The sequence below is a fragment of the Parambassis ranga genome, chromosome 10 (assembly GCF_900634625.1).
Source record: "Parambassis ranga chromosome 10, fParRan2.1, whole genome shotgun sequence".
NCBI lineage: Eukaryota > Metazoa > Chordata > Actinopteri > Ambassidae > Parambassis > Parambassis ranga.
In genome coordinates this window covers 18,155,223-18,183,072 of record NC_041031.1, presented here as the reverse complement: position 1 = coordinate 18,183,072, position 27,850 = coordinate 18,155,223, and the positions used below count along the sequence as shown (strand labels likewise).

General features: G+C 41.9%; 1 protein-coding gene and 1 long non-coding RNA gene across 10 annotated transcripts in view; one reads left to right on the top strand and one right to left on the bottom strand.

The window, feature by feature from the left end:
- Positions 1 to 11,671, top strand: part of fam13b (family with sequence similarity 13 member B) — a 48,583-nt gene extending 36,912 nt beyond the window's left edge. For 7 of the 9 annotated variants that reach the window (XM_028415393.1, XM_028415387.1, XM_028415388.1 and 4 more), the window contains 16 exons: positions 1,138 to 1,233; positions 1,767 to 1,914; positions 2,586 to 2,683; positions 3,153 to 3,186; positions 3,362 to 3,491; positions 3,872 to 3,943; positions 4,531 to 4,807; positions 4,892 to 5,033; positions 5,370 to 5,451; positions 6,085 to 6,309; positions 6,990 to 7,204; positions 7,386 to 7,469; positions 7,559 to 7,654; positions 8,045 to 8,415; positions 9,095 to 9,196; positions 9,336 to 11,671. In XM_028415393.1, the coding sequence (XP_028271194.1) occupies positions 1,138 to 1,233; positions 1,767 to 1,914; positions 2,586 to 2,683; positions 3,153 to 3,186; positions 3,362 to 3,491; positions 3,872 to 3,943; positions 4,531 to 4,807; positions 4,892 to 5,033; positions 5,370 to 5,451; positions 6,085 to 6,309; positions 6,990 to 7,204; positions 7,386 to 7,469; positions 7,559 to 7,654; positions 8,045 to 8,415; positions 9,095 to 9,196; positions 9,336 to 9,459 (2,296 nt within the window). In that variant the 3' untranslated portion in view covers positions 9,460 to 11,671. The remainder of the gene's footprint in view (positions 1 to 1,137; positions 1,234 to 1,766; positions 1,915 to 2,585; positions 2,684 to 3,152; positions 3,187 to 3,361; positions 3,492 to 3,871; positions 3,944 to 4,530; positions 4,808 to 4,891; positions 5,034 to 5,369; positions 5,452 to 6,084; positions 6,310 to 6,989; positions 7,205 to 7,385; positions 7,470 to 7,558; positions 7,655 to 8,044; positions 8,416 to 9,094; positions 9,197 to 9,335) is intronic. The other 2 variants (XM_028415392.1, XM_028415395.1) reach the window with 2 other exon arrangements.
- Positions 11,672 to 23,423: 11,752 nt separating this feature from the next.
- LOC114442791 (uncharacterized) lies at positions 23,424 to 26,954 on the bottom strand. The gene is made up of 3 exons (XR_003671376.1): positions 26,845 to 26,954; positions 23,897 to 23,980; positions 23,424 to 23,510 (listed from the first exon to the last, which is right to left on the bottom strand). It is a non-coding gene; the product is annotated as an uncharacterized LOC114442791 (long non-coding RNA).
- Positions 26,955 to 27,850: the final 896 nt, after the last annotated feature.

Here is a 27,850-nt window from a genome sequence, read left to right as displayed (position 1 = left end):
TCAAGCGTTGCATGTCAGCGTGGAAGAGGTCAGCGCGTTGTTACCTTTTATAGGCTCTCACCTCCTCTGCTCCTTCTCCTCCTTTTCTCCTCTAGGGCTCCAGTAAAAGTAAATTTAATCCTTTCAGAGCTGGACAGGTTTTTGGCTCAATAAGGACATTTCAGCTCAGAATAGAATCATTGTCTCTGATTACATGAAACAAACATATTTACCGTTTAAAGCTTCAGTTATTTGGCTGTTAATTGGTAGGCTCTCTACAATAATTGAACACTGTGAGGAGGCTTGCTGCTAAAGCTTAAACATCTTAATTAAATGGATGAACAGTCCGGTAGCTTCAGCGGCATCAGTCGTTAAACAACTGATTACAGTTATAAATGTTTCCACATCAGTTATGACTTTTTGTCCTAATCAGTAAAATCAAATGGAAATTAATAAGTACTGTTAGCAGAGATGGATTTATGTGCATTTATGGTGCTTGTTCCCAGACTACAGCTGAGCTAAAGTACTTACACGAAACACAAAGTCATTGAAGATACATTATTACAGGAGGGAGCACTCCTGCAGCAATGGATTCTCCTTTCAGGGAAATGTAACCTAAATATGTTTTCAGTTTGATTATCAAAACAAGTCCTGTGTTTGTTGAGACACAGGATAAAGAAGCGTGGCCTGCAGCATGGGTGCTGGGTTTATGGCTATGTGGATTCACTGGGATATATTTACTGTGGGAATTGTCCTTGGCTGGAATAATAGTACTGAGTAAACATGGTCACAGGATCTTATCTAAAGAGGCTTGTAAACCCGGGTAAACATTTGGCTCTGCTCTGCTGTGGATGGTCTGAGTGGAGTTTACTGTCAGTACACTTGGACTAACCTTCTCAGGCATCCGGCTTGGTTTCTGGATTTCCTAAAGACATTTCACCACTTATTAAGGTGCCCTCCTCAGTTCTACCAGGTGGGAAGTCACCTGCTTGTGCGAACAGTGTTTTCAAGAACCTGAACTTCTCCATTGTGGCTTTCTTTTATTGTTACTCAGAAATATGCCATTAAATATTAACATACCTACAGGAAGTCCAGTAGACGTGTCCCTGCGGTCACTTTCCAAAGACTAAGCTGATGTATTTGTGTGTATTTTCTCAGGATAATACAGCGAACCATCAGGGCTGCAGTGGAGCACCATTTCTTTGAGCTGAAAACCTCCATCGACCAAGACCTCAGCAACTATGATGGCCAGGGGTGAGGGCATGTGCACACACACACAAACACACAAATAAAATGGAACCTGCACTTAGCTGAAGTAATGAGATTACTGCATGTTAGACGCACATAATTACACTCTGTAATCTATATGCTCGACTTTAACTTCATTTTGTCGTTGCACCTGCTGGTGTAAACACACATTACACAGATTCCTCGGTGGTTTGAAGTGGCTTCAGATGACGTTAAAGAAACATATCTGCCATAGTGAACATTGTGTACGAAGGCACAAACTCAGACAGGTGGTTCAGGTTACCAGTGAATACAGTAAGCGCGGTGATGCTAATAAGCAGGCTCTATCTATGTTGAGGGAAGCAGCTGTTCAGTGTTCAGTGACCTCTATGACAAAACAAGATGTCTGGAAGTAAGTGTTGGTTACCAACATCAAGGAGACGCACGCCACAAATGTTGTGAACACTGAAATATGTCAGTCTGCATAGCAGATAGAGTGTTGTTTCAGTGTCAGGTTATACAGTGGCACATTAAATTTATTGATGCTTTCAATCTTCCAGGGTGAATCCCAGTGAGCTGGCAGACCAGGGTTGCCATGGCGACAAGGAGCAACAAACTGACCCGGAGGACAGTCCCTGTGATACAGAAGGGGAGACCCCACTCACACAGACAGAGCAGCACATACAACCAAGTCAGAAAGACACAGAGGTCAGTGGGAGACATACAGACACCTGTTTAAATATCAAACACACACACACACTAAGTACTCACAATACACAGATCCAAACCAGTTGTTGTGTGGGTTTGCAGCATATTTCCCATAGCGAACCTCCTTCCTGTCTCAGTGTGTCAATTCATTCCGAGGCTGAATGCTTAATGTTATCAGCAGTCCATCTCTGTCCTGCTCTGATTGCTTCAATAGCTGGAATTCTAGCAGAGACAAGAGAGACAAGCGGCAGGCACACAACACAAATACACACTCGGATCAGTGTTTATTCCTACTAACATACACTCATGACTGAATGACATCAGGGTGTTCAGGTGCAAGAAGTAGGCCTATTCATTTGTAAACATAATCATGTGGAAGCCACACGTTTCTCTTTATTTTTAGGAGTCATGCTTGGTATGTATATATATATATATATATTAGAAAGCATCACATGATGTTTTTAGTGCAGCATGTCTCTGTGGAAATTAAAACCCCTCAGTGCTGCTGCCCCCCTTTGAGCCTCAGTGGCTCTTGTCCAAGGAACCATTTTACCACCATACCTAAAAACATGGCAGAGAGCATATCCCAGGATAGAATGAATCCACTTTAACGTTAACAATGAATCACACACCCCTGATGACAAATCGGATGAAATTCTTGCTTCTCCCAGAAATCCTTGGACCCTATTGCCCCCCTGGAGGAGAGTTCAGGAATGGAGCTGGATGCAGAGGCCATCAGAGATGCTGAGAACAACGTAAACACTGCCAGGTGAGCTATACAACATGTTGGGCAGGCTGTGATGTTGTTACGACATCTCATGACGTAGATTACTTTGTGCTTTCTCATTTCATTATACATGGCTTCTTGTTGTTAACACGAATAGACACTGCAGCATGCATGTTTAATTGTTAATATGGTTCATACCGTTTCACATATACACAGTAAAAATGGGCAAAGGTTAATCAGAAGGATTAAATGATCTCAGCTGTAGTCGAAGCAGCAGCACTAAGAGTTTTTCCCACAACAAATTACTCATAATGTGGAAAGATTGTGTGTGACTGTAGTGTGACTCTTCCTCAGCTGTTAAACACAGATCTCCCACAGACAGGCAGACTCTGAGGAAGGGTTGCAGTGGTATAATTAGTCAGCAGATGAAAAAATACACCGCTACAGAAAGAGAATGTACATTTTAGTGGTATTTTTAATGTTTTTCTAATTTTATTTTCATCGTTTTCAGGCAGGACAATCAGCCCCTCGACACCATGACCTGTGTAAGTAGCAGAAATATGTTCTCTTAAATCTATTGCAAGCAGTTTCTGTGACATACTTTGTGTTTCTTTCAGTTGTGGTCTTATAATATGATCAGTTTTTTCTACTTAAATCTTGGATTATTTGCATGCTTCCATTTCTAATCTGTGTCTGTAATCTCCCTCTGAACTTTTCCAGGGTTCGGGTTCATGCCGCTGTGATCAGAACGCCAACAACAACGAGACCAACAGGAACCATTTGTCACCATGCCAACCAATCCCTGGCCAAAACCACCACCTCCAACTCTTTCCTGACAACCAGTGGGAAGGTACGTACCACCCTGCCTCAGGTATCCCAGCATATAACTTTTAATTTACCTACAAACTGCACTAAAATCTTCAGAAAGGTTCACAGCATGTTATATTAAACATCTGTAATCTATGCATATTTAAATGTTTCCCAAAGATCTCTACAAATCCATCAAACGGCATCACTCTGTTTTGTTAATGAGCCTTCATTCTTTATCTTTTCCTCATAATTCTCTTAAATATCCAGTATGACTCTGCAGACTCTTGTAGGAAAACCACATGATTATCAAATGAATGATAGTGACTGATGACCTCTTTGCTGCTCTTCTTTGCTGTCTCTCTTCCTGTCCCTCTTCCTCCTTTTTTCTTTTTCCTCTTCTTTCTCCTTCCATCCAAACAGTGTCATCCCCCTCCCATCTCCACCTCCCTTCCATCGACTTCTCATGTATGCATCTGCAAAAGGAAGGGCATGGTAAGTCGTCTCATCTGTGCATCCATCCACCAGCCTGCCCATCCCTCCTTCCATCCTCTGTCGTTGTTCTTTTTGTGGTGGTTTGCTAAATGATGTGGACACAGTGCAGGGGGCTGACACAGGCTGAAAGAAGTGCTTGTGTGATACTGATCATGAATAAATCCCTGCATGTAAAACACTGTTCCTTGAAACAGATTTAATAGGCAGCGTGCGGACGCCACCCTCCTGCTGCAGGGTCACTGGGCAGATTGATCAGGACACCTTTCCTCTCTGATAACACTTTTTACTCAGACTCTGCTGCTCTCTGCCTTACCCCTGTCTCATTATTATCAGGACCCCGATCTCCCCTCTCCTCCTTTTTTCCCTCCAACTCAGCTTATTAGCATAATGCTGCCAGTCAAGACATTGTTAATCTGGCTTCAGATGAGGCAGCAGGCAACCAAAGAAGAGAAGGAATTATTTGGTGACTGTATCATATGTGCAAAATACCAGTAGAGCATCCTTACACGTTTCAAGGCTTGTTTATAAGGGATTACGTTTAATGTTGACGCCCCCTCCTCTCTTTATTCGCCTCCTCTTCTGTCCAGACCCTGTTCCAGCTTACAAGTCCTGGCATGATGACAGTGAGAGCGGAGAAGCGCAGCTATCCCCCCTGGCCGGTCGCATGGTTCCCCTCCCCCCGCTACCCCTGGAGGAGGACGGTGAGGAGGAAGAAGGCGAGGCAGGGCAGGACGTCTCCGCTTCCTCATCCCGCTCCCACCCTCATCTCCTTGCGCGGCGCTTCCTCGACTTTGGCGCGCACAGTGCCCAGCGATTCCTCCAGCAAGATCTGGACGCCACCTCGCCCACCAAAGCACACCAAAGGTACATAAAAGTGTGCAGGTGTAGATGACTCACTGTGAGATTCTGTTTCTCACTTTCTGCCTGGATGACGTTGTGTATTTTTAGGCCAAGGCGAGCATCGTTTGGCTCCAAGGAGGCAATCAGAGGAGGAGATTCAGTGACCCACCAACTCACCAAGAAGCTTCAGCATCTGAAGAAGAAAATCAAACAGTTTGAGGAGCAGTTCGAGAAGGAGAGGAACTATAAGGTAAAAATAGAAACACACGGACACTGTTTATTATACTGCTCTGACATCTGTGTATCCGACATGACTGATAAATCCATCCTTTTTCTCTGTTAAATATCTCTGGAAGTATTCATCACACTTCACAGTGGTTCACATATGACACAAATTAACAACCCCATCGATATTTCTTTTTAACTAAAGCGCAACATATTTTTTTTTCTAAAATTAGTGTGTTTTTTTTTAAAGCTTTCTGTAAACAATAACAGCAACTTGGTGCCAGAACTGCAGTTGTAAATTAGAACTGAAGTGTGTTGACCTTTTCTCTTGATCCCTCTGTGGTTTCTCATCTTTCTGCAGCCCTCTCATGGAGACAAGGCAGCTAACCCCAAAGTCCTCAAATGGATGACTGACCTGACAAAGATACGCAGGCAGATTAAAGGTAGAACTGGCCGCTCAGTTTTCTGTCAAAGTGCATTTGTTTTTAGTGTGTGTGGGTGCGTGTGTGTGCTGGGGTTAGAGTGTGCGTCATCCTGCTCCATGCTGGACAGTTTGACCCTCCCACCTCTCGTAACCTTTGACCTTGACAACATAGCATGTATGCCGGTCTAACACACACATATGCAGACATGCACATGTTTGGGGCCGACGTGGCTCTCTCATGTGTGGCTACCACCCTCCAATGTGCTGGTGCGTCCTTGTGATCCCACATTCATGACCTACAGGGTGAGTTCAGTACAGTGAAAGTTAAATATAAACAAAATATTTTGACAAGGGAATCAACTTTAACTGCACTGGCAGATGCTCGATCACAGGTTATAAAAATGTTAAATCTGACATATCCAGGTGCACTGTTTCACCGTACTGAACACACCCACAGGTCGCTCGTCCACCTCCTCCCTGTGAGGTGGCGGCTCTCCTTCTTGGGGAACTCAGTGGCCGAAATATTTCTCTCTGTTACAAATCAGAACTGAAAAAAACAATAACGCGAGCACCCGCTCTCCACTTTCCTCCCTCCTCCTCCTTCTCCTCTCGCCCAACGACTGATTGATTGATTGACTGAACGGCCAACCAGGACGCCAGCACCACCTTTTACCCAGAAGCACGCTGAGGCACCAGGCTTTGCTCCATTCACACAGACGCCACCATACTTCCTCATCCTCTTCCTCCTCCTCCTCTTCTTCCTCCTCTACCTCTACCTCTACCTCTTCCTCTTCCTCTGTCTGCTCACCTCCCCATCACACACTCACCCCCCCGCTCCACCCCTACTCAGGCCTGAGCTCTAGACCGTTTCACCTCAGTAAGTACAAACCCCTCAGTAAGTAGACACTAAACACTACTGACAGTCCCAAAGAGGCAGCTTTGTGGGAGCATCTTCCTTGTTTTGGTGCATTTCCTATTGGAATGACAGGCTGACATGGAATACTTACTGGAGGGAAACATCAGTTTTGTTGATTGTTAAATAAGGCGTAATGAGGTATTTCAGATGTTTAGACACTGACTTTGTGACAAACTGCTCATATAAATTACTATTCAGGTCTGCTTTAAGTATAAAGAAGCTAACGATGGCACCAGCACTAAACTAAAAACTGCCTACGTGTACTGCTTCTTATTGATATCATATTCTGGGGTAGAGTAGTATAATATCAGGGGCTTCTTTACTGATGGTACAGGCAGGGTTATCAAAATGTTTATGAACGTTTTGCTCTGTGTTTGGGCTGGGTTTGGGTTTTTACCTGGTGTGGTGTTTTTGTGTTTTTGGTTCCCTGTATGTGTTGTCAAAGCATGTTGTTTTCTCCTTATTGTGATGGGCTCACTTTGACCACAGAGGCTGTTTAATAGATTGCTGCATGTCGGAGTGAGAGTTGTTTTCATCTTTTCTTTTTATATATATATATAGTTTACTCTCTTCCATTCTATGTCACTTTTTCTGATCGTTTTCTGATCTTCCTCCTCACCTCTGTGCTCTTCCTTCCTCAGATGCCAAACACCGTGCAGAGAGCGAGTTCAGCCCTCAAACTCGCCCGAGGAGCAACACCTTGCCCAAGAGCTTTGGCTCCACACTGGATCAAGGTGCTCACAACACACCAGTGGACGTCAAAGGTCCTCGTCCCACCAGGGAGGAAACACTGGAGTTAATCCAGCAAAGGGTCAAAGGGAAAAGACAGGAGGATGGGTGGCCTGAGGACATCAAGGTGAGAGAGTCACAGCTGTCACAAGTGTCAACCTGGGCATAGATTAGTTAAAAATGAGGCAACACAGGGCTTTGGAGGACAGTGGATCACAAAGTGAAGGATGAGAGGCCTTACACTGTTTAACCAGAGAATTTCTAAAGACTTTTCTATTCCATTCAAATGACAAACTCTGTCTCTGCAGAAGATGACCAAAGAGCAGTTGTCCTGTGAGAAGACAGTCCTTCAGAAGAATCTGCTGCACTACGAAGGCCTGCATGGTCGACCTGTGAGAAAACCAGAGTCCTAAATCCTGCAGAGATTCATGTTATCCCGTGACAGATAAAAACACATTCTGTTTCTTCTCGTCCCCTGCAGGTGACCAGAGAGGAGCGCCTGGTGGTGAAGCCGCTCTACGATCGCTACAGACTGGTCAAACAGATGCTCACCAGAGTCAGCATCACACCGATCACAGTCAGTACAAAATCAATGTCAAACACAAAGTTAACATCATTTTGCAGAAAAGAAGAAGAAACATGAATTAAATTAGGGATGTCCCGATCTGATGACGTGATGGGAAATTGGGCTCGATTACGTAATTTCTGAGTAAATTGGAATTGGCCATAACCTCCTGATGAGGACTCGGATATGTATATGATATGTAGTGTAGGGGTAGTGTAGGGGCTTTTGGTGTAGAAGGGTGTGGGTTCGAGGCCACGATGAGCCGTTGTGCGTGTGACATCACATAGTGTGGTGGTTTGGACACACACAGACACACGTTTTGCTGCAATGACTGCCTTTATCGGATCAGGACTCGGCAGATACTGAAAATCAAATGTTTCCTACCTCTCTCACTTTGTTCAGGTATCCCCTTCAAGTAAGAGGCGGAGTCAAACTCTCCAGCCAATCATCGAGGGTGAAACTGCTCACTTCTGGGAGGAGATCAAAGAAGAGGAGGAAGATGAGCGCAAAGGAAGCGTTGGTGTCGGGGGAGGAGAAGAAGAGGAGAGGGAGGAGGACAGGGACGAGGAAGAAGAAGAGGAGGAGGAGGAGGCAGAGAGCAGTGGCGGAGAGATGCAGAGCTCCGAGGTCATCATGGCCGTCGACTCCGTGACGATGACCGACGGGCCTGTGAGGAGCCAGAACCAAGCAGACAGACTAAGAGACAAGATGGAGGAGGGGTCAGGGAGGCTGGCCCTCGACCTGCGGCTGTCCAGCTCCAACGCCTCGTCCATGTGAGAACAAAAACACCCATCACAGCTAAAGCCTGATTACACTATAAGTGATTATTGTTTTCATTAGTGATCAATCTAAAAGAAATTTGGGCTCTCAGAAAGTAAGGATGGTTTACAAAATTTCAAAAGGCTGTTTCACATTAACACATAAATTCAGCTACATACGTTTTAATTTGATCTTTTCTGACTTACGGCTGATAACAATGGCAAAACAATCGCAGCCCAGATAACAGGAAAAAGTATTAAAATAGAGGCCCTCACATTAATTGTAATGAATCATACAAGCATTTTTTTAGTACCATATTAATTAATGATTGACCCTGAGGAGGAAAAGCCGCTCCAATTATCTCCCACTTTGCTGACACAAGCAGGAATAACGTACGACACAGAAAACACAGGTTTCAGCTGCTGAGTCTGTAATCTATTTAACGTGTCACACACATACACCAACCAAAGTAATCAGCTCAGGTTTAAACATCCAGGTCACTGACTCGTACATGATCCCGATAGCTGATCCCTCACAGCACCACAGTTCACTTCCTGCTCACAGTACCCTCCTTTTCACGCTGGCCTCCTCATTTCTAGGCCACAGTGCGGATAAAAAACAAAAACATGATCAAAGTTAAACATGTTTCACAGTTTCTTGATGATGTGTAATAGCACCTTTATCATCCTCCAGGCCAGAGCTGCTGGAACAGCTGTGGAAGGCCAGAGCAGAGAAGAAGAAACTGAGGAAGACCATCCGAGAGTTTGAGGAAGATTTTTATCAGCAAAATGGAAGGTAGGGGGGGAACTGAGATGTTATCCAAGAGTATAACTGGAGAACATGTGACTGCAATTATTAACTTATTTCACTGTCAGTACAAAGAATGCACAACAACAACAAAGGTTTAACTTCATCCTCTCTCTCTCTGCTGCAGAAATGTGCAAAAGGAGGACCGAGTCCCGATGCTGGAGGAGTACAGAGAGTACAAGAGGATCAAGGCCAAACTGCGCCTCCTGGAGGTCCTCATCAGCAAACAGGATTCCTCCAAATCCATTTAGATCCACCCGAGATACCCAACAACGCCATCATCATCATCATCATCAGCGAGGCCAGGATGCCCATCAGGCATCACCACACACACATCAACACCGCACAGATCACATGACCTCCCACCATGGTGGAATGCTGCTGTCACATCATGGGGAGAGAACGTAAGGCTGTGTTCAAGGCCTTTAGTCCTTGTTCACATTTTATGCAGCAGTGATTTAATAATTAAGTAACATCATCATCCAATTTGCCAAATGTTTGCGATCTAATGAGAAGAATTCATTTATTGCAAATCAGAGAAAAAAAAAGTATTTTGCTCTTAAAAAGACTAATTATTTGTTTTTATCTGTCATTAGCTGTATGAGACTTACAGCTGTCAACAGATGTGGCCAAGTCAGGCTCCTTTGCCAAATTGCACGACCCTCAAAGTTATTAAGTGTTTTAAAAGGTGCATTTTTACAGACCGTTTCCCCATGACGTGAACACACCATCACCAAGCTCCACCTGTCCACCACAGCTGCCTCGCTCTGACTGCATATCACACAAACACAGAGGAAAAAGGAATCATCACTGTGTTTTCATATTTATCGTCAACTCAAGACTTTGCACTCGTGTCTCGTGCTCGTTTTTCGACGAAAGAGAAAAAAAAATCTTTAGTTTCAGGAACTTCACCTTCGGACTGATTTTAAATGTCATTCACAAAAACAAGTTTGTGAGTGTGTTCTTGTTTTAAAATGTGTATACTTCATGTGTTCTTGAATGGAACTGTTGTATTCATAGAGAAAAATGGAAACAATAATTGTATTATCTCTGATTAAGCCTGAGTTTTTCTTTAGCTTTTTTTTTTTTGTCGGAAAATTGAACAGCAGTTTGGCATGAAAAAGTGTTTTCATCCCTCAAAAATGTTTATTTTCCTGTCAGTGTCTTACAAAAAAAATGTTCAGACACATGTTTTGATGTAATTAGACAGGAGGTGCTGACAGGAAACACTCAGATTAGATTTTATAATATAATAATTCTGCACTGACTGACATTTTTCCTTGTTTTTAGTTGCCTTGTGTTCAGTTCTAAGGGGTTTATCTGTGATAAATAATAAAGAGACGAGCCAGTATCTGGTGCACGTTGCTGCTTTCATGTCTGAATACTGAAAGCATTTCGGTGGTTATTGTTTTGATCGGATGAGGCGCCATCACTGCCAGCACTGACGTTAAATCGCAGAATAAGCAGCACGGAAGGTTTCATTAGTGTGACGGGAGCAGAAGTTATCAGGTGTGTTTCTGTAACATCTGCAGTTCCGGTGAAGTTTATTAATTTCCTGCTGGCGGGTCAAATGGGAAAAGTCTGAGGTGACGTTTAATGCATGCCAACAAGCTTGTCCTCTTTCATGTTTCTTCTTTGAGGCCATGTTGTATCAGATAAGAGATGAGGGCTTTAAAACGTGCAACAGAAACCTCCAACAGACGTTGAATATTGGCTTTAGCTGGTAAGCGAGATGTCGCGAGAGGCCAGACGATGTTTCGTTTTCGCTTTAGGCAAATGTGATGGTTTGAAATTGAATCTTTCAGCTTTGACTGACAGCTGAACTTACTGTGTGTGTTTGATGATCGGAGTGGAGGGGCAGTGTGTGTTGGTCAGGACGTTAAAGTTTAGAGGCTTGTTGTAAAAAGATGTTATTTGCACAGCATTCACAGAATGCAGCCCTTTTGTGTTTTTCAGTTGTATTTTTAGAAATTAAGCACTACTTCTATACAAATATAAATATTAACTGTACATAACAAAAAAAAAACCTGAAGGAATGAATGTCAAAAATGTTTAAATTATTTAAAACATTACGTTTGGCCCCCTTTGGTTCTTTACGTTTGTGATGCCCTAAGAATGTGTTTTTTTTATTATTATTCTTATTATAAATATTGCTAATACTATCATAATCATTTTGTGTGACAGTTACACGTCTTTTGTATCTACTCACTAACTGTAACAAACCAGCTGTAGTTAGTCTGGCACTGTGTGTGGAGACCCACACATGAACCTGCTCTGTTTTCTTTTTTTGTCGCTCTGTGTAATATAAGCTAATATTAGCATCAGTACTGTAGTGAGCTTGCATGGCAGACGAGAACATAATAGTATGAAAAACATGATGTATTGTTTCATTTATTTGTGCCATGAAAAAGCAGCAATAATAAAAGTTTGTGTGGAGTTTGTAAAAAAAAAAAAAAAAAAAAACTAAAGTATCGGGTCATGATGGATCGACTCTGTGGTGTGTGTGAGGTACAGTGTTCCCTTTTGTTCTGTTTATCTACATATTGTCACACACACACACACACACACACACACACTGCATACATGGTGCGTTTTTACCACTGCGTCATGTCGGCACTGCTGAAAACCAAAATGTCAAATTAAAGAAGGTTAGCAGAGATTGAGAAGCCGGTGTCAGATCTGAAAACATTCCAGTTTTTAAATCATTTCATAATCAATCATCACCTCTAAAGGGCTTTTATTTCAAGTTTTTTCTTTGTCTGTTTTTCATTGTGCCTGCAGCAGAGTGGTAAAATTCACACGTAAATGTATTCTGTCCATGTACAGTATGCTTCATCTCACACTTTCCTATCTGACGTGCATGTTTTCCCTTATGAGCAGGAACACAAGTCATCCTCAAAGATGTCCTCCTCCCCTTCTTCCTCATCCTCCTCCTCCTCATGGAGAAAGTATATTTTTACAGTGTGTCAGGAGAAGTCCTCGTTACAAACTGTCACATCTTTGAAACTGACTTCCCTCTGACTACCCTCTGCTCAACCTACATGTGATGCTGTTTCATCACATCAATGTGTATCTATAAATGTTTCCTATGTTGTGAATGCTTTTTCTGTTGTTTCTCCATTAACAAAAAAGATGAGAAAATACAATCAGTAACAACATGAAAATAAAATTTACAAGCTTGTCACATCAATTCTTTCCTTTCTGTGTCCTTTCTGTGTCAATGAGAATACAAATGAGCAAATTATTCAAATGACTGCAAGTCACTGAGAAGCCCTGCAGACATGTCTTCCCACATACAAAGTACTGACAATAAAATCAAATATAATGAGTTTAAAATGTATTATTGGTACGATGCATCATGTCTAATTCCAGTTCTGACCTATTTGGTCATTTTAAACTGCTAGTAACTGTAGTACCTCAGTGATCAGTGCCCCCTTGTGGACACCAGCACTATATGATTAACACCTGCCTTTCGAGATATGTTTAATGTTAACACATTTTCCTTCTGATTCTTATACAACATCAGTCTTAACCCTTATGCACTGGGACATTTTTGTCCTCTGAGAGTTTATTTTGGCCATAACTTTGTCAATATGTGAGCAAATTGAATCATTTTTGCTCAACAAGCGTAATTTTACATAAATGTTGTTAATATGATTGAAAACATTTTAGGTCAATAATACACTGTGGGCAAATTTTAACCCCTTTCGTGTTGTTTGGGACAAAAAAACGTCCTCTTAACGGTTTTAAAAATATATCAGATGAATATTTTTTTGCATAGACCTTTTAATTAACTTCAGTTCTGATCAAAAGTAGTGAAAAAAATCATTTTCCCCCAGGATTTTAACCCTTTAATCACCAATTTCATAAGGGGTGGTGCTGATTTTTTTTTCCCATAGACTTCCATTATAACCACACTACATACTCATGCATTCTTGATTGTTGGTGGTTTACCCTGTTGGAAGGAGGTAAAATTTGTGATTTATACAGTTAACAACCTGATGACCCTATTAACCCTTTACCTGCAGCCCTGTGCTTATATAGTGTAGTTTCTGGCTTGTATATGGAGCTATAGGGAGTATTTTAGCACATAACTGTGTGTCTACTGTGTGTGTATGTTAGAGAGAAAGAGAGCCATTTGCACACTGACCTTGTTGTCTGTGAGTACACACAACCACAGTCTTCATAGAGTAAACAAAAACAAAGAACGTAGGGATGCAACAAATAGCCGAGAACTTCTACCATGATGACAGATGAATTATGGGAGACGCGCAGTGAAGTAAAGTTGAGACCGCGATGATCTAAAGTCTGGGTGTTTTTAAGGAAAATAAAGTTAAAAAAAAAAAAAATTTTTAGCTTTCGGAAAACACGTCCTCCAGTAGAGTGACTTTACTTTTAGGTTAGTGTCTCAGTTGAGATCACTGAATTAGTCTAAGTGAGGTCTAAGTGCCTCTTTTCCATGGTGTGTTGTCGCACGACCATACGCACATGTGCATGTTACTAAATAGACACCATAGATAAATAACTTAACAAAAAATAATTGTTGACTAACCAAATCTAATCTACAGTTTAGTCCCCTACTAAAATTAGTATTAAAGTAGTTTAGTAAAGTAAAGTAAATTTGTTGCAGCCCTAAAAGTAAGTGCCGGGCCCTTTGATGCTGACAGGTTCAGACTAAACAAAACAAAAAAACTAGTGGACTTGCATGCATCCTCCTGGTCATTTGATAGTGACAAAAGCAGCAAGCAGCATGAAGAGAGGATTCACCTGTGCACGAATGAAGGATTTACTAGTGCACAAGTGAAGGACTCACTTGTGAACGAGTGAAGGATTCATTTGTGAACAAGTGACGGATCTACTTGTGCAGCCTTCACACCTTCACAGCCTGGCCCTTTATAGAGCCAGGCTGCACAATCATTTCCAAAGCTTGTGCCCAAGTGAATCCTCTCTTCATGTTGCTTTCTGCTCTTCTCACATCAAATGACCACAAGGTCACATGCAAGACCACTTGCCTTTTTGTTTTGTTTAGTCTGCACCTGTAGACATCAAAGGGCCACACATGCATACACTTTCTTTGTTTTTGTTTACTCTATGAAGACTCTGTGGTTGTGTGTACTCACAGACAACAAGGTCAGTGTGCAAATGGCTCTTTTTCTCTCTAACATACACACACATAGTGCCATGACTGTGCAGTCAAAAAATGTGTTTATAATGGAAGTCTATGGGACAAAAATGGCCACGAACAACACGTAAGGGAGAAACAAATGAAAATCCAGTGCTGTGCAAAAACTAATAATGCAATAAAGTCAGTGTTGTTACTGATGTTTGACATGACCAAGACTGTAATAAAGATTAAAAAAAAAATCCAGTCCACATTCACCTTTTCTATTAAAAATGAGCCATTTTGTGTTTTTTTTTTTTCCAATTTTCAGCACCACCCCTTATGAAATTGGTGATTAAAGGGTTAAAATCCTGTGGGGAAAATGATTTTTTTCCACTTCTTTTGATTAGAACTGAAGTTAAAAGGTCTATGCAAAAAAATATTTGATATATTTTTAAAACTGTAAAAGTTAGAGGACGTTTTTGTCCCGAACAACACGAAAGGGTCGCGTTTGCGAACGTTGCACAAGGATTAAGTGTAATATTTTATTATTTTTTTGAGAGGGTGGAGTCACCTCAACTTTATTATCACCTGCTTGCTAAACTACAACAGTTACTTTTTGGATTCCATTCATCAGTTTTTTTTTTTTTAAATGGAAATTTTGCCAAATAACTTTAGTAAAACTCAGTTACACTACACCATGATTATTTTTTGTTACACCTCAAATATTAGTTTGATTTCCATTTTTATTTATTTTTTTGTTAAACAGAAAGAAAGGCAACATATTCATCCAACTTAGTGGATGAGAAGCATGCAGGATCACTACTGGATCAATGAGCCAGTTAACATCACTCTCAGCCATCGTGAGACATTTCCGTAATGGTGTCAGAGCCGAATGCCGAATGCATCAAACACCGTTTTAATTTTAATTTTGTTTATTGATCAAGATAGCACATCAGCCCACTTTTGTGTGTGGGTATGTGTACATTCTAGCCTGTCTGGTTCAACCACTGACCCCTCACTTCAGTAAAAACAGATGCTGAAATCCAATCTTGTAATTGATTTTATTGTGTTAATGTTGGCAAAGTTAAGGCTACTGCTGAAAGGTTTTAACATGTGAATAAGGAACAGTTCAGAGCGTTCATTCAAAATTAGGAAAAGTAACTGAAATGTAATTAGTAATATTACTTTGATAAAGTACATAGTTACACTACTATTAAATTTTTAACAAGGTAATTTGTAATTGTAACTAATTACATTTCTAAAGTAATCTTCCCAACACTGGTTGAATGCTGAGCTGTCATTGACAAACAGCATTCTCACATGTGTCCTTCGGCTCCAGGTGGGAGAGGGCGGTGTGCAGTGTCAGGGCGATGGCATGGATCGACCTGTAAGCGTTTTGTGCTGTTCTAGGATTCTATGGACCCTGCCTTTATAGGCTATTAGCGTTAAAGCATCTACCCACTTCAGTCCAGGACTCGTGCAGTTCTCTGCCCTTTGTCAGTTTGAAGATGTGAACAACTACTAACAATAACCACAGAAGAGAGAGTTCATGTCAGCAAAGTTTAGTAGAACACATTAAGTCTTACAGAGACACTTTACATGCACAATCTGTTCATCCAGTGGCAGCAGAGTCTGTTCCATGCGGTTCTATATCAGGCTGTGCCATCACAACAGGTTTCCCCAAACATCACAGACCAGTATTGATCATTAACATAACACATGTCCCTGTGTAGAGTTCAAAGGTCAATGATTATAAACTTCTGATCAGTCATCTTCAACTCTTCATGTTTCAAAAACAAAAAAGGAACCAACGCCATTTACCATGAAGTTATACATTCACAAAATATGATTAAAATAAGAGTCAGCAGTGTGAAAGTATGTATGTACAGTAGGAATATATGAAGTAAGATAACGCAGCAGATGAATAAAAAGATGGAATGTAAAATAGTCTAAATGAATTTAATCTGTGCCGTCAGCTGCAGCAGCACAAACACACATGCAAGTGAGGGAAAAACCAGATGTCAGCTTGTTCTGGGAAAATTCCCTCATGATCCCCTTGCAGTGAACAAAAAAAAAAAATAGGAAAAACTAAACAAAACACTTTACCAGCATGAAGTTAAGAAGCAAAATGTGGGGAAACCACCACATCTAATCTACACCTAAGCGTCGCTCCAACTATGATCTAACGAGCTTGCACGTCACGTGATCCCTGATGCTCATTCAAAAAGTCAGACCCTCCTCTTTCTCTCCTCAACAGCGGCAGTGTTCAGCGTACACCCCAGGTGATTCCTCTTATTCTGGTCAGGCAGCAGTCAGTGTTGACCTTGGGTCAGATCCCCGGCCCTCAGCCACAGCACACAATCTTCATGAGAACGGAGGTTGTCAGGCCTGACCCTCTGAGCAGCCACCCTGAAGGTCATCATGGACCTGAGGACAGAAAACAAACAGCCAGCAAAGATCCCAGAATAAACTCGTGAACAGCCACAATGACTCCTTTAAGGACCTGCATCAAAGAAAGCAGTTAGCAACACACCTGGAGAAGTAAAAATGTCAGAGTCAACAGCTTCCTCTACACTTTGTTAGAGTTAGTACAGGAGGTAGTATCTGCTTCCTCACAGGCAACAACTGTGGGGAAAACTTGTCTTCAACACACACATCAGATCACTGTCCAGAATGTCTGGACTAGCCTCCTTTCAGTCCTGGAGACTCTTATGGATAACACACACCTGTTAACACCTCAGTCAACAGGTCCCTTTGAATCTGCCTGAGAACCAGCGGCAGGCAGGTCATAAGCACTTCAGGCTGTTTTAGGTTAGGATTCCTTTTTATCGTGCATTTGAACAACGCACATATAAAATAAATAGAAATACTCTTTGAATGTTATAAGACATTTAGGTCAAAGGGTAACATCCACCCAGTTCATTCCAGTACTCGAGTAGATCTCTTGGTTTCAAACCTTTCACACAGGTGATTAGCTCGACATGCTACAGCATGCCACAATCACCAACTAGTCCAAGACACAAGTTAAGGAGCCAGACCTGATAAAATAAAGAGATACAGATTGAATATTAGGGAAAAAAAATTAACACAGAGCACACTGTATGAAGCCCTTAACAGGGACAGAGCAGGCAGAAGAAAAGACAAAGACAGTTTAGCAGAACTAAAACTTTACAAAGGCATTACGAAATTGCAGACATAAGAATGAGCCGTCAGCCACAGCATGACAAGTGAAGCTCCGCTGGCATCAACTTTAAGAATCTCCTGTGGATTGGTCCGGCAATTGGCAGAGCCGAGCCACTCACTGCACACCACGCACTGAGCCTGTGATGTCAAGTCTGTGAGGGAGAAAAGAGCAAAAGGGAGAATGACAAATAAGAGGTAAAGGTGATAAAAATGGACCCCAATGATTCTTGTAACATCTGAATAGCCATAAAAATTTCCTGACAGCTTGAACTCTTTCCAGCAGAAAGATCCAAGCTGCTGTCAACTGTGGTTCTCCTTAGCACATGATTAGCACGACTGGGGAATGAATCGGCTCCAAGTAGGTGCACGGTCGTTCTGTACTCCTCACAGGCCAACCTCCCATTGGCCGACGCAGAAAGCAAAGAAAACCTCTGTCCTCTTCCTCCACCTTCACCTGGTGAAACAGCCTGTATTTCATCCACAGAGGCTGCTGGCTGGTTCAAATAAAGTCTCCTCAAAAACAAAACATTTGCATGCACTGCATCCTCAAGAAATTCAGGACCATGAAATCCTAGTTTGGTTCTTTAAACACTCAAACCTTTAGACATCTGAATACAACATCAGCTGGATTATCTTTGCAGCCAATGTGTTGCCATTGAGCTTGAGAGGTCTCTGATGGCAGAGATCGTGGCAATAGACGTGGAGACGCTTGTCCTCAGTGAAATCAAATAAAAATAATTTCCATCCAAACTGCCCACTTCCAACCCCGATATGGAGTATGGGAGTTTAAAATGAAATGTTTCCGGTAATATTCAACATTTGCATGAGGTTTTCTGAGCAGAAAGTAGCCAAACCATCAGGATCCAAGAATGCATGTCTGTCACTTTGTTTCCTGCACAGGAAAAATGAAGAGTCCAGTGATCCAGCTGACTGTCCCACATCCAGACCGCAGACAAAAAAAAAACCTCTGAAAACCTTGTTGCTACCCTTAAATGAGAGCCAACTGTGCTCCCAATAAAGTGGTAGTTGAGATTGTGATTGCAGAAAGTCTTCAACATCTGATGACGGCGCTCCATCAGAAATGTTTTCAGGCTTGGAAAACCAGCAGCAGACACCTCAAGTCTCCTCCAACCTAAAAGAAATCAATGACTTCAGAGAAACATCCCTTTTCACCTCCAGGTAATTTCCATGCACTGCATCCTCACCAAGAAGGTTTTCTGGCCAATCCTTCCGAGCCATCAAAAGCAAGCCTGGACACTTTGAGTCCAACTTTGTTTCTTTAAAAATTCAAGACTTTCAGTCCTCTGTATACAACATCAGCTGGATTATCTTTGGAGCCAATGTGTCGCCACTGAGTCGCCACTGAGAAAGGCTTGATGCATCTCTGACAAGGGAGATCCTGCTGGCAACAAATGTTTGAAGTCGCTCGTCCTTGTTAATATATTTCAGAACAGACGTCCTGTGTGTCCAAAACTGTCACACAAGCTGTAGCTCTTCCTTCAGCCTTACATCCACTGGGAGCCAAGACAACATTCCACATTCCCTCCGTCTTCACCTGTTATAACAGCCTGCATTTCATCCACAAAGGCCACAGGCTGCTCTCTGAACTGAACAAGGACTCCAAGCAGAGGACTGGTGAGGTTTGGATCAACAATGCGCCTTGAATTGTAGTGAGAAACGGTACTTGCAGTGAGTCCTTCCTGGGATGGTAGACACCATGGTGAGGCATGTACCAGAGTTTTCAACTTGCTCGCTGCAGCTGTTCCTCAGAAATAAGTTACAGTGGTTGTTCAACATGTAAAACAAGCTTGATTGGGACAGAGCAGATAATCATTTCCGACTGACCACTTCACACTCCAACAGAATACGTTAAAGGCCATCCTGCCTCACTGTTTTCAAATTAAAATACCTTTAAGTAACATCCAACCTTAGCATGAGGCTTTCCGAGCAGAACGAAACCGAGCTACCTAGAGGAGCGTCCATATCACTTCATGTCCTTTGTTTGACACAGAAATGAAGGCCTGCATCTCTGGTCCCTGTGTGTCCACATGTGAAGACACAGACACACCCTTTCATTGTCAATAAACCCACTTAGTATTTTTCATTCAGTTCACCATTAATCGTCATTTTTGCTTTGAACCATATTTCACCAACACCATGATTTCAGACACACTTTCATTTGGTATAACCACTTATTTGTATTTCCAGCAAATTCTTCATTAATCATTTGAACCATATGTCATGATCTCTTGGCAAAAAAACCCAACACAGTCATGCAAACACCTGATTTCATTACTTGGTGAACCCATCACAACCCGTTTGTACCTCTGAACATTTATTAAGCCTTGTGTTAGTTTTCATTGAATGAGCGGTCTTTAAAGTTCATCTTTCAACCGTTCTGCACCCTGTTCAAATATAACAAGCACCTGTGCAGTGTTCCACCAGTGACCACACATTTATTCACCTGTGTGTCATAGACCATCACAGTCACAGCACTTGTATGATGGACAACAGCTCTCCATCAGTGCTGGAGATTAAAACAGTTTGGAAAACCTCACATTAGATGGCAGGTACAGCTCCTGCACCAATAACCATCCTTTTTGTTTTGAACACCCTGATTTCAGACACGCTTTCATTTGTTATAACCACTTAATGGTATTTTCAGCACTCTTCTCTTTGAACCATATTTCATGATTCCCCTTGGTATCATACAGAAACCATTACACACTTCAGTTTTTGTACCTTTGAACATTTACTATCAGTTTTGTGTATTACCTTGGATGTTCCAGCATCACACTCAGACACCTTCATTTTCATACACACCCTTTGACTTTCAATACCCACTTTGTTGTTAAATTCTCCATTAAACATTTTTGCCTTGAACCATGTTTCATGCTTCTCTTTGGTTCCTCTTGTGGAAACAAACCCACGACAGAACGACCAGATTGTATTACACAATTCAGTGAACCCATCCACACCTGTTCCTCTGACAAACCTCTGACAATGCAGAGGTTTTCTTGAATTACAGAGATGTAATTCACCCTTTAACCATTCTACAACCTGTTCAAAATTTCAACAAGCAAAACAAGCAGTTTCACTGTGTGTGTTCATTTAAGTGTCACTGTAACTCACCGTCTGAAGTCAGCAGCCGTCGCTCACACCAGTCACAGCGTCCTCGTTCCTCTCTTCCACACACTACATCAATGGATAGATTGTTAGGTCATAATGTGTGCATACAATCCTTGATGGCCATCTGAAGCTGGTGGCTCTACTCACCTCCACAGGAGCAGGATGATCACTGTCCAACAGCAAGAAGGTCCTTCAGGACTTCCAGTGCTTTTAGAGGTCTGATGATACTGGAGATCATCTAAAAGGGGTAAAAATGTGCATGTCGAAGAGAAGAAACAGAGTGACCATGAGACACTTACAGATGACCACAGGCATACAGCCATCAAGCCCTGTGAGTGTCACCGTCTGACGTCAGCAGCCGTCACTCACCAGTCACAGCGTCCTCGTTCGTCTCTTCCATGACAGGCAGCCTGAAATCAGTCCCTTCCAACACTACAGTGATCAATGGATTGTTATTGTGTCAAAATGTGTGCATACAAACCTCGATGGCCATCTGGAGCTGGCTGCTCTGCTCACCTCCACAGGATGACCATGATCACCGTCTGACATCCCCAGCTGCTGCTCCCTACCTTCTTCATTTACAATTAAGCTTACCTGCAGGAGTTGGACCCAGACTAACTGTGTTTTGGTCATTACCTTGTATAAGACTACTGCATGTTTATTCTTGTTATTGTGTTGCACGTTACAGAAACATTTAAGCTCTTGTCCTAATGTTTTGACTCACTCTTACATTTAACAAACTCTTGATGACAACATTACATACATTTAACCTTTTATTACAAGCCTACCAGTAACTTGACATACATGCCTCCTCCACAGTCAGGATCCAAGTTGTTGTTTGGAGAAGCAGCTCTTTAGTGAAAGCACAGGCAGACAAACCCAAACTGCCTGCTCTGTTGAAGGTCAACTCTCAGAACTTTTTACTTCATTCTACAATAAACCACACTTAAGCTCCTTGTTCAGTTCTGTACTCTGTTTCTCCAGACCTCCCACAAAGTGCACACAGTCAGTGCCTTTGTAGGTCTGTGACAAACATAATAGTCAGGGACACTGCCACCAACTGTAAATATTACAGTGCAACTGCAAATTTGCGCTGCCCTCTGGTGGCCTGAGAGCAGCACAGTGGGAAGAATTTTACTGCTTATTTGAAGCAACTGTTCAAAATGGCATTAAACTTACTCCAAGTCACTGCAGCAGTCTGAGCATGTGTCCAATGTTGGAACTGAATGTGACTGAAAAACAAAAAAGGAACAAGAACAAACATCAGGTTTATCTGGTGAGCTTATACATCGAGTAATTCAGCCAAGCTTACTCACCAGTTCTTCATCCCCCTGAATGAAGGAACGACTCCAGGAGATCCAGACATCATGGCCTCATCTCAGACACAAGATGCAAATGTTACTAGGTAATTTGAACTGAATACACTGAAGTTCAAAGTTTCACATAATTTACAAACCTTTTTGGATCTTGAAAGCCATCTTCTCTTCTTCACGCTTTTTCGCCGCCAGTCAAATTTGTGAAATGTTTAAAATGAAATTCTTCTTCAAATTTGTCCAGTCAGTTGTTTTTGGATCTTGAAAGCCTTCTTCTCTTCTTCACGCTTTTTCGCCGCCAGTCAAATTTGTGAAATGTTTAAAATGAAATTCTTCTTCAAATTTGTCCAGTCAGTTGTTTTTGGATCTTGAAAGCCTTCTTCTCTTCTTCACGCCTTCGCCGCCAGTCAAATTCATTAAATGTTTAAAATGAAATATCGCTTCAAATTTGTCCAGTCAAATTTGTCAAAGACTAAATATAGGAGTCATTCTTTAAAACAGATCAGTTACATCACTTCAAGGGAGGGACTGACAAGGCAGCCAAGGGAAAAAAATAAATAAAAATAAAAACTTGGTCTTACCTTTCGGAGATTTCACTACAAGAAATACATGTCATCGTGTTAGACAATGTGGATGTGAGTGTGTGTGTTTGTAGGAGAGGGGTTTCTTGTGCAGCTATCCATGACAACCAATTTGGGTAGTTTCGTTTTCATAGAGATTTAAACTACACAACATGGTGCTCTCAAAGATAACTTTACAAGGTTTGTGTGAGTATGTGAGCAGGAAAAGCGAGAAAATAAAAGTTCAGAAACAGGCACAGAGGCCATGACAGACAGAGAGGACAGCAAGAGATCAGGGCCCATTTCATGAAGAAGGTTCAGCAAACTGCAGTTATGTGTGTGAGGAGGGCGAGTATCAAATATTGAACCTAAAAACTACCAAACCTGCTTTGTGAAATGGGCCCCCAGTAACACATTAATGAACATTTGATTAGAGCTCTTACTTATACAGACTATACTAAAATATAAATTGGACGGACTAATGACCTATCATAATAGGAGAGGGGGAGATGGAGATAGAAAAAGGGATAGAGGCGAATGGCATGGCGGCCGAAAGCTTAGGAATGGGGCCACAACCCCCACCCAGAATAATAAAAAAAGGACCACTGGTTACTTACTGGTTGAAGATCTTCAGGCAGATAAAATGTACACCTACACTTGACATAGTCAACGCAATAACGTACACAATTGGTGACCACACTGGACTAATGGATGAAGGCAGGGCAGATCTCAAAATGGCGCTCATCTTCTATAGGTCACCAAGATAATCTTCCACTTATTTAAAACAAAATGACGCAAAGGATTGATCTAACATTTAAATTGATATCATATGTTAACATATTCAAAGAATTGACATATTTTTTTAGTCACAATCAAGATCATAAATATGAGAAAATTAGAGAAAAGTTGTTGAAAAGAAAAGATTTGGCATGGCAGCCAGGAAAAACCAAGAGATAGATAATATAGAACACCTCCGTCTTACTGGTTGTTGATTTGCTTGCTTGTAGATCAGCCTAAAAACACAAAAAAACAAAGCTTTTAGAAATATGAAGCACCACCGAAAATCTGTCAAGCAGACGATTAAATTAACCTTAAACCTGATGCAGAGCAATAGTATTTAAAGTTTAAGTAAAGCCATTTTAAGTTTAGTTTAATAATTCAGTACAAGCCCCGCCCCTCTGCGCTAAAATAGTGACTCAAAAGAAGTCACAGCCTAAAAACCAAACTGTCAAAAAAAAGAATGACAGAAATCTGAAGATTGTCATTTAACGGATGTTATAAGATTTTTTAATGCAAGTGTCTTATTTTCAATAAATTTTTAATATTAGCCTAAAAACACACCTGACAACATTTAGTAGCATTAGTGGCTAACATAGCTTGCAAATAGTGCATGACTAACCTTTAGATGAGAGCTTCCCTTCAGGGTTTGGACAGTGTCCAAACGTCTCGAGCACCGTAGAGCTCCCGCGTCCGATGTCCTCACCTGTGGTAGAGAGAAAAGCCTGTTAAGATGTCTGAAGCTTGTGGAAACCAAAACTTCTTCCTACTAGTTAAATGTAAAGTATCAGAGAGTCTTAAACTGGGGACACACTACACGATTTTACCCATGATTCCATGTCAGGCAAAGTCTGCACTAGTTGTGGACAGACGCCCTATGTAGTTGGGCACCACAATCTGTTAAGCCTAAAATACACTGCGATTTTGGGGAAGTCTGTGTTTAACACCAATTCACACAGTACGAATAACACACATGCAATGTCAAGTCACAGCTCACGATTTATGTGCACACACTGTACGGTGCAATGGTCGGCTGCGACGTTGCTGCTCACACTACACGCGACTTCAGGCACTAAGGTGATCACATTGAACCAGAAATTAAACACGTATAACCCGGAGCTGTTGCTGTTTCAAAGGAAAAAATCAAAGTCAGCTGCGTGTTGCTGCCTCAGCTCATCAAATATAGCCTACATCAATTCTGTCCAATGCCAGGTGGGCGTCACCATGTTTGTTATCATCTGAAACGATTGCGTGTAGGCGCAGTGACGTTGAGCGTGTTCGGCAAACGTATGCGCAGTGGGGGAAAAACACAGACATCGGGCCGTATCTCTGCTTAATCTGTGCGATACTCTCACGAGGGCCGACAAAAATATCAAACATCAACATATCAACATGTCAGAAAATCATTGTTTGTGCGACGTTAATCGCCTCTAGTGAGCCCCAGTACACTGCACGATTAAAGACGTACGACAAAGCTGAAATTCGGCCCGACCAAAAAAAAACAAAAAACAAAAAAACAAACAAATCGTACAACTCAAAATTCGGGTCAAATTCGGACCAAAAAACGCAGTGTATGCCCGGCTTTAGTGTGAGGGGAAACAGACCCAACCTCAGTTGCACTCAAACATGTTTGGATTTCTTGGGTCGGTTCTGGATGAAGTCGAGTAGTGTGAACTGATCACCACCTAACTGCAAACGTGTAGTCCTAGTCATTTCAAAACCTGTTAAGACTGGGAATGCCACATAATAGGGCTGAACGATCTATCGTTTTAGACCGAAAATCGCGATCTCAGATGACGCGATTTTGAGATCGTCAAAGCCGCGATTTTTTGCACTGCTCCTAACTGAATCAGGTTTTGTTTTGTCAAATGCTACGGCTGAAAACGAAAAGAAAACGGAGGAACTGGTCCCTAAAACGTACTCCACCTTTATGTTCGGTGCCGTTTCTGCCGGCAGCAGCGGCGCGTCTTCTAAGCCTGTGTCTGTGTCTGTGCGCGCGCGACGTGAGTCGCAGTGGAAGGGCCGCGTGTAAATGCTACGAGCACGTACGCGCCCACTTCTCTGAACATTACCAGCTCCTTATATTCAGGTTCGCTGCTGTTGTGCCGTCAGCAGCTCTTCTACACCTGTGTGTGTGTGTGTCGCGTGTGTGTGTCGCGTGTGTCGTGTGTGTGTGTCGCGCGTGTGTGTGTGTGTGTGTGTCGCGTGTGTGTGTGTCGCGTGTGTGTGTGTGTACATCAGATGCAGACAGAGGCAGCAGCTAATGACGTCACCAAAACAATAACGCAGGCATTTGATGAAGAGGCTCCATATGAGGACTCTAGTAAACGGTGGACAGAGCTGACAGCAGCAGCTCCGTTTGTCCTTAGATATGATTCCCATGAAAGTTTGATCATTTGTTCTAAATCACATTGAACTTTAAGAGTTACTTAAGTCTCAATACTGTATTTATTGTTTAACCTTAGGAGGCACACTTCAGTCTGTTTAAATGACTGTTGAATAATACTTTACAGAACTACATTAGTCTTCTTTTAACCTATTTGAAATAACACTTTATTTTGTTCTGTAATTGTTATTTAAATTTTCATGTTTATTAAAACTAATACTGAGTGCACGTTATCAGAGTTTACTTTTAGATCTACTGATAGTTTTTGAGAAGTGACAGAGTAGCTACCTGAAGTCATTTACACAGAAACATGTTTGACATGATTTGAAAAAAATCGTGGATGAAATCGAAATCGCAATATTTGCCAGAAAAAAAAATCGCAATTCAATTTATTCTTAAAATCGTTCAGCCCTACCACATAATGCGTCCCCACGCTGCCAACTCCACTTTGAAAAGCCACTAACATGCAAACAGTGTGAACTAAACGGCTTGAAATGAGACTCAATCACCAACAGAGCAGCTCCTGTGAGAGAGCGCAGTTTTAACCCCATACATATTCAAGGTTTTATCCATTTTAAATTCTCAAAATGAAAAAAAAACTTACATTACCCCTTAACTAGTGGATCAGAGTTGTGGTTTAAATCCTATTTTTCTTAATTACCAGACATTCATTTATAGACAAAACTAGAATATGGGATCAATAACTGGGCCCTGTGGGCTTCATGAACCTGTGCAGCTTCACCCCGTTTAATGCACGTTAAACTTAATTAAAGCATGGCATTATATCATGGTATAAAAGACAGGAACAGGCCAACGTGGTTAAAATTAGCCTAAAAAGCTAACACACCTGACAACAATTAAGCAGCGCTGATTAGCATTAGCGGCTAACGTAGCTAACAATTCACAACATCAACTGAGGTGTCTGTGAGGTTCAGCTCCTCTTTGGAGTTTGGACTGAATCATTGTGCCGTGCTGGTGGAAACCAGTTGTTGTGTACCTTCACCTGTTTGTCTCACTTTAGTTTGCCCACTTAATTAAAACACTGAAGTATATAAAAAGGTATAAACATCAGGAACAGGCCAACACTCTTAGCACGCGCTTAAAATTAGCCTAACAAGCTAATACACCTGACAACAATTAAGCCGCGCTGAGCGGCTAACGTAGCGCGCAGTGACGCCACTAACCTCTAAGCGAGTTCCGGCTTCCAGAGTTTGGACCGAGTCATTAATGCCGCGTCCAAACGGGTCTCCTGCGTGAAACTCCTCGAAACCAAACGTCTTGGTCCCAGTTAAATGTCTGACTGTGAGCACGCTTTTAGGCTTTAACTGAAACAGCATCTGTTACGTAGGTGATGACGTCACCTACGTTTTTTTTTTTTTTTTTTTTGCGCCGTTTCATACTCAACGCAAGGGCACGCAGACGTGACGCATTGCGACGCATACAACAGTGAAAAGAATGAACAGGTCGGAACCAAAACAGGAGCACAGGTGCGCCCCCACGTCAGCTGGGGGTTTGTGGGAAGTGTAGTGCTGTGTATGAATGCACAGTTAGCGGTGTAGTGTTCAAGGGTTTGTTATGAATGGAGCCAAAAACACAAAAGTATATAGAAATATATACGGAATGTCCTTAATATGTTGAACATTCTGATATTTGAATGGCTGAAATGGGATGTATGTGTGTGTAATAAATATATATATATAAATAAATATATATAAATAAATATATGATTATAAGGCACACCTGTCTCTGTCTCTTTAATTCTAACAATCTTCTGTGACATCAGAAAGATAAAGAGACCAAAAGATGGCCTCAAATCTGTCCTCGGACATGGTGGTCTTGGGGAAGGAGACATTGCAGGACCACTTCCTCTTCCAACAGTCAGCCCTGAGAATGATGGACAGAATCATGTGCAATGTGACAGAGAGGGGAGGCCACTTGTACGGTGTTGGTGTTATTTATAATGGTGCGCAGTACATTAGTGATGAAGAACAGCTGAGAGGAGACCAGCTGACAGCTGTGTGGATCCTGGGGTCATGGTGGGTGTTTTGGCTCAAACCTCAGTGTTGGAAGTTCAACATCTGGCTCGTCCTTGCTGTGCCACCTCCCCTGCTGAGCCTGAAAACGATAGCTAGATAAATACTTTATTGATCTCTGAGGGGAAATTCATGTATCAATGTATGAACATTGGAC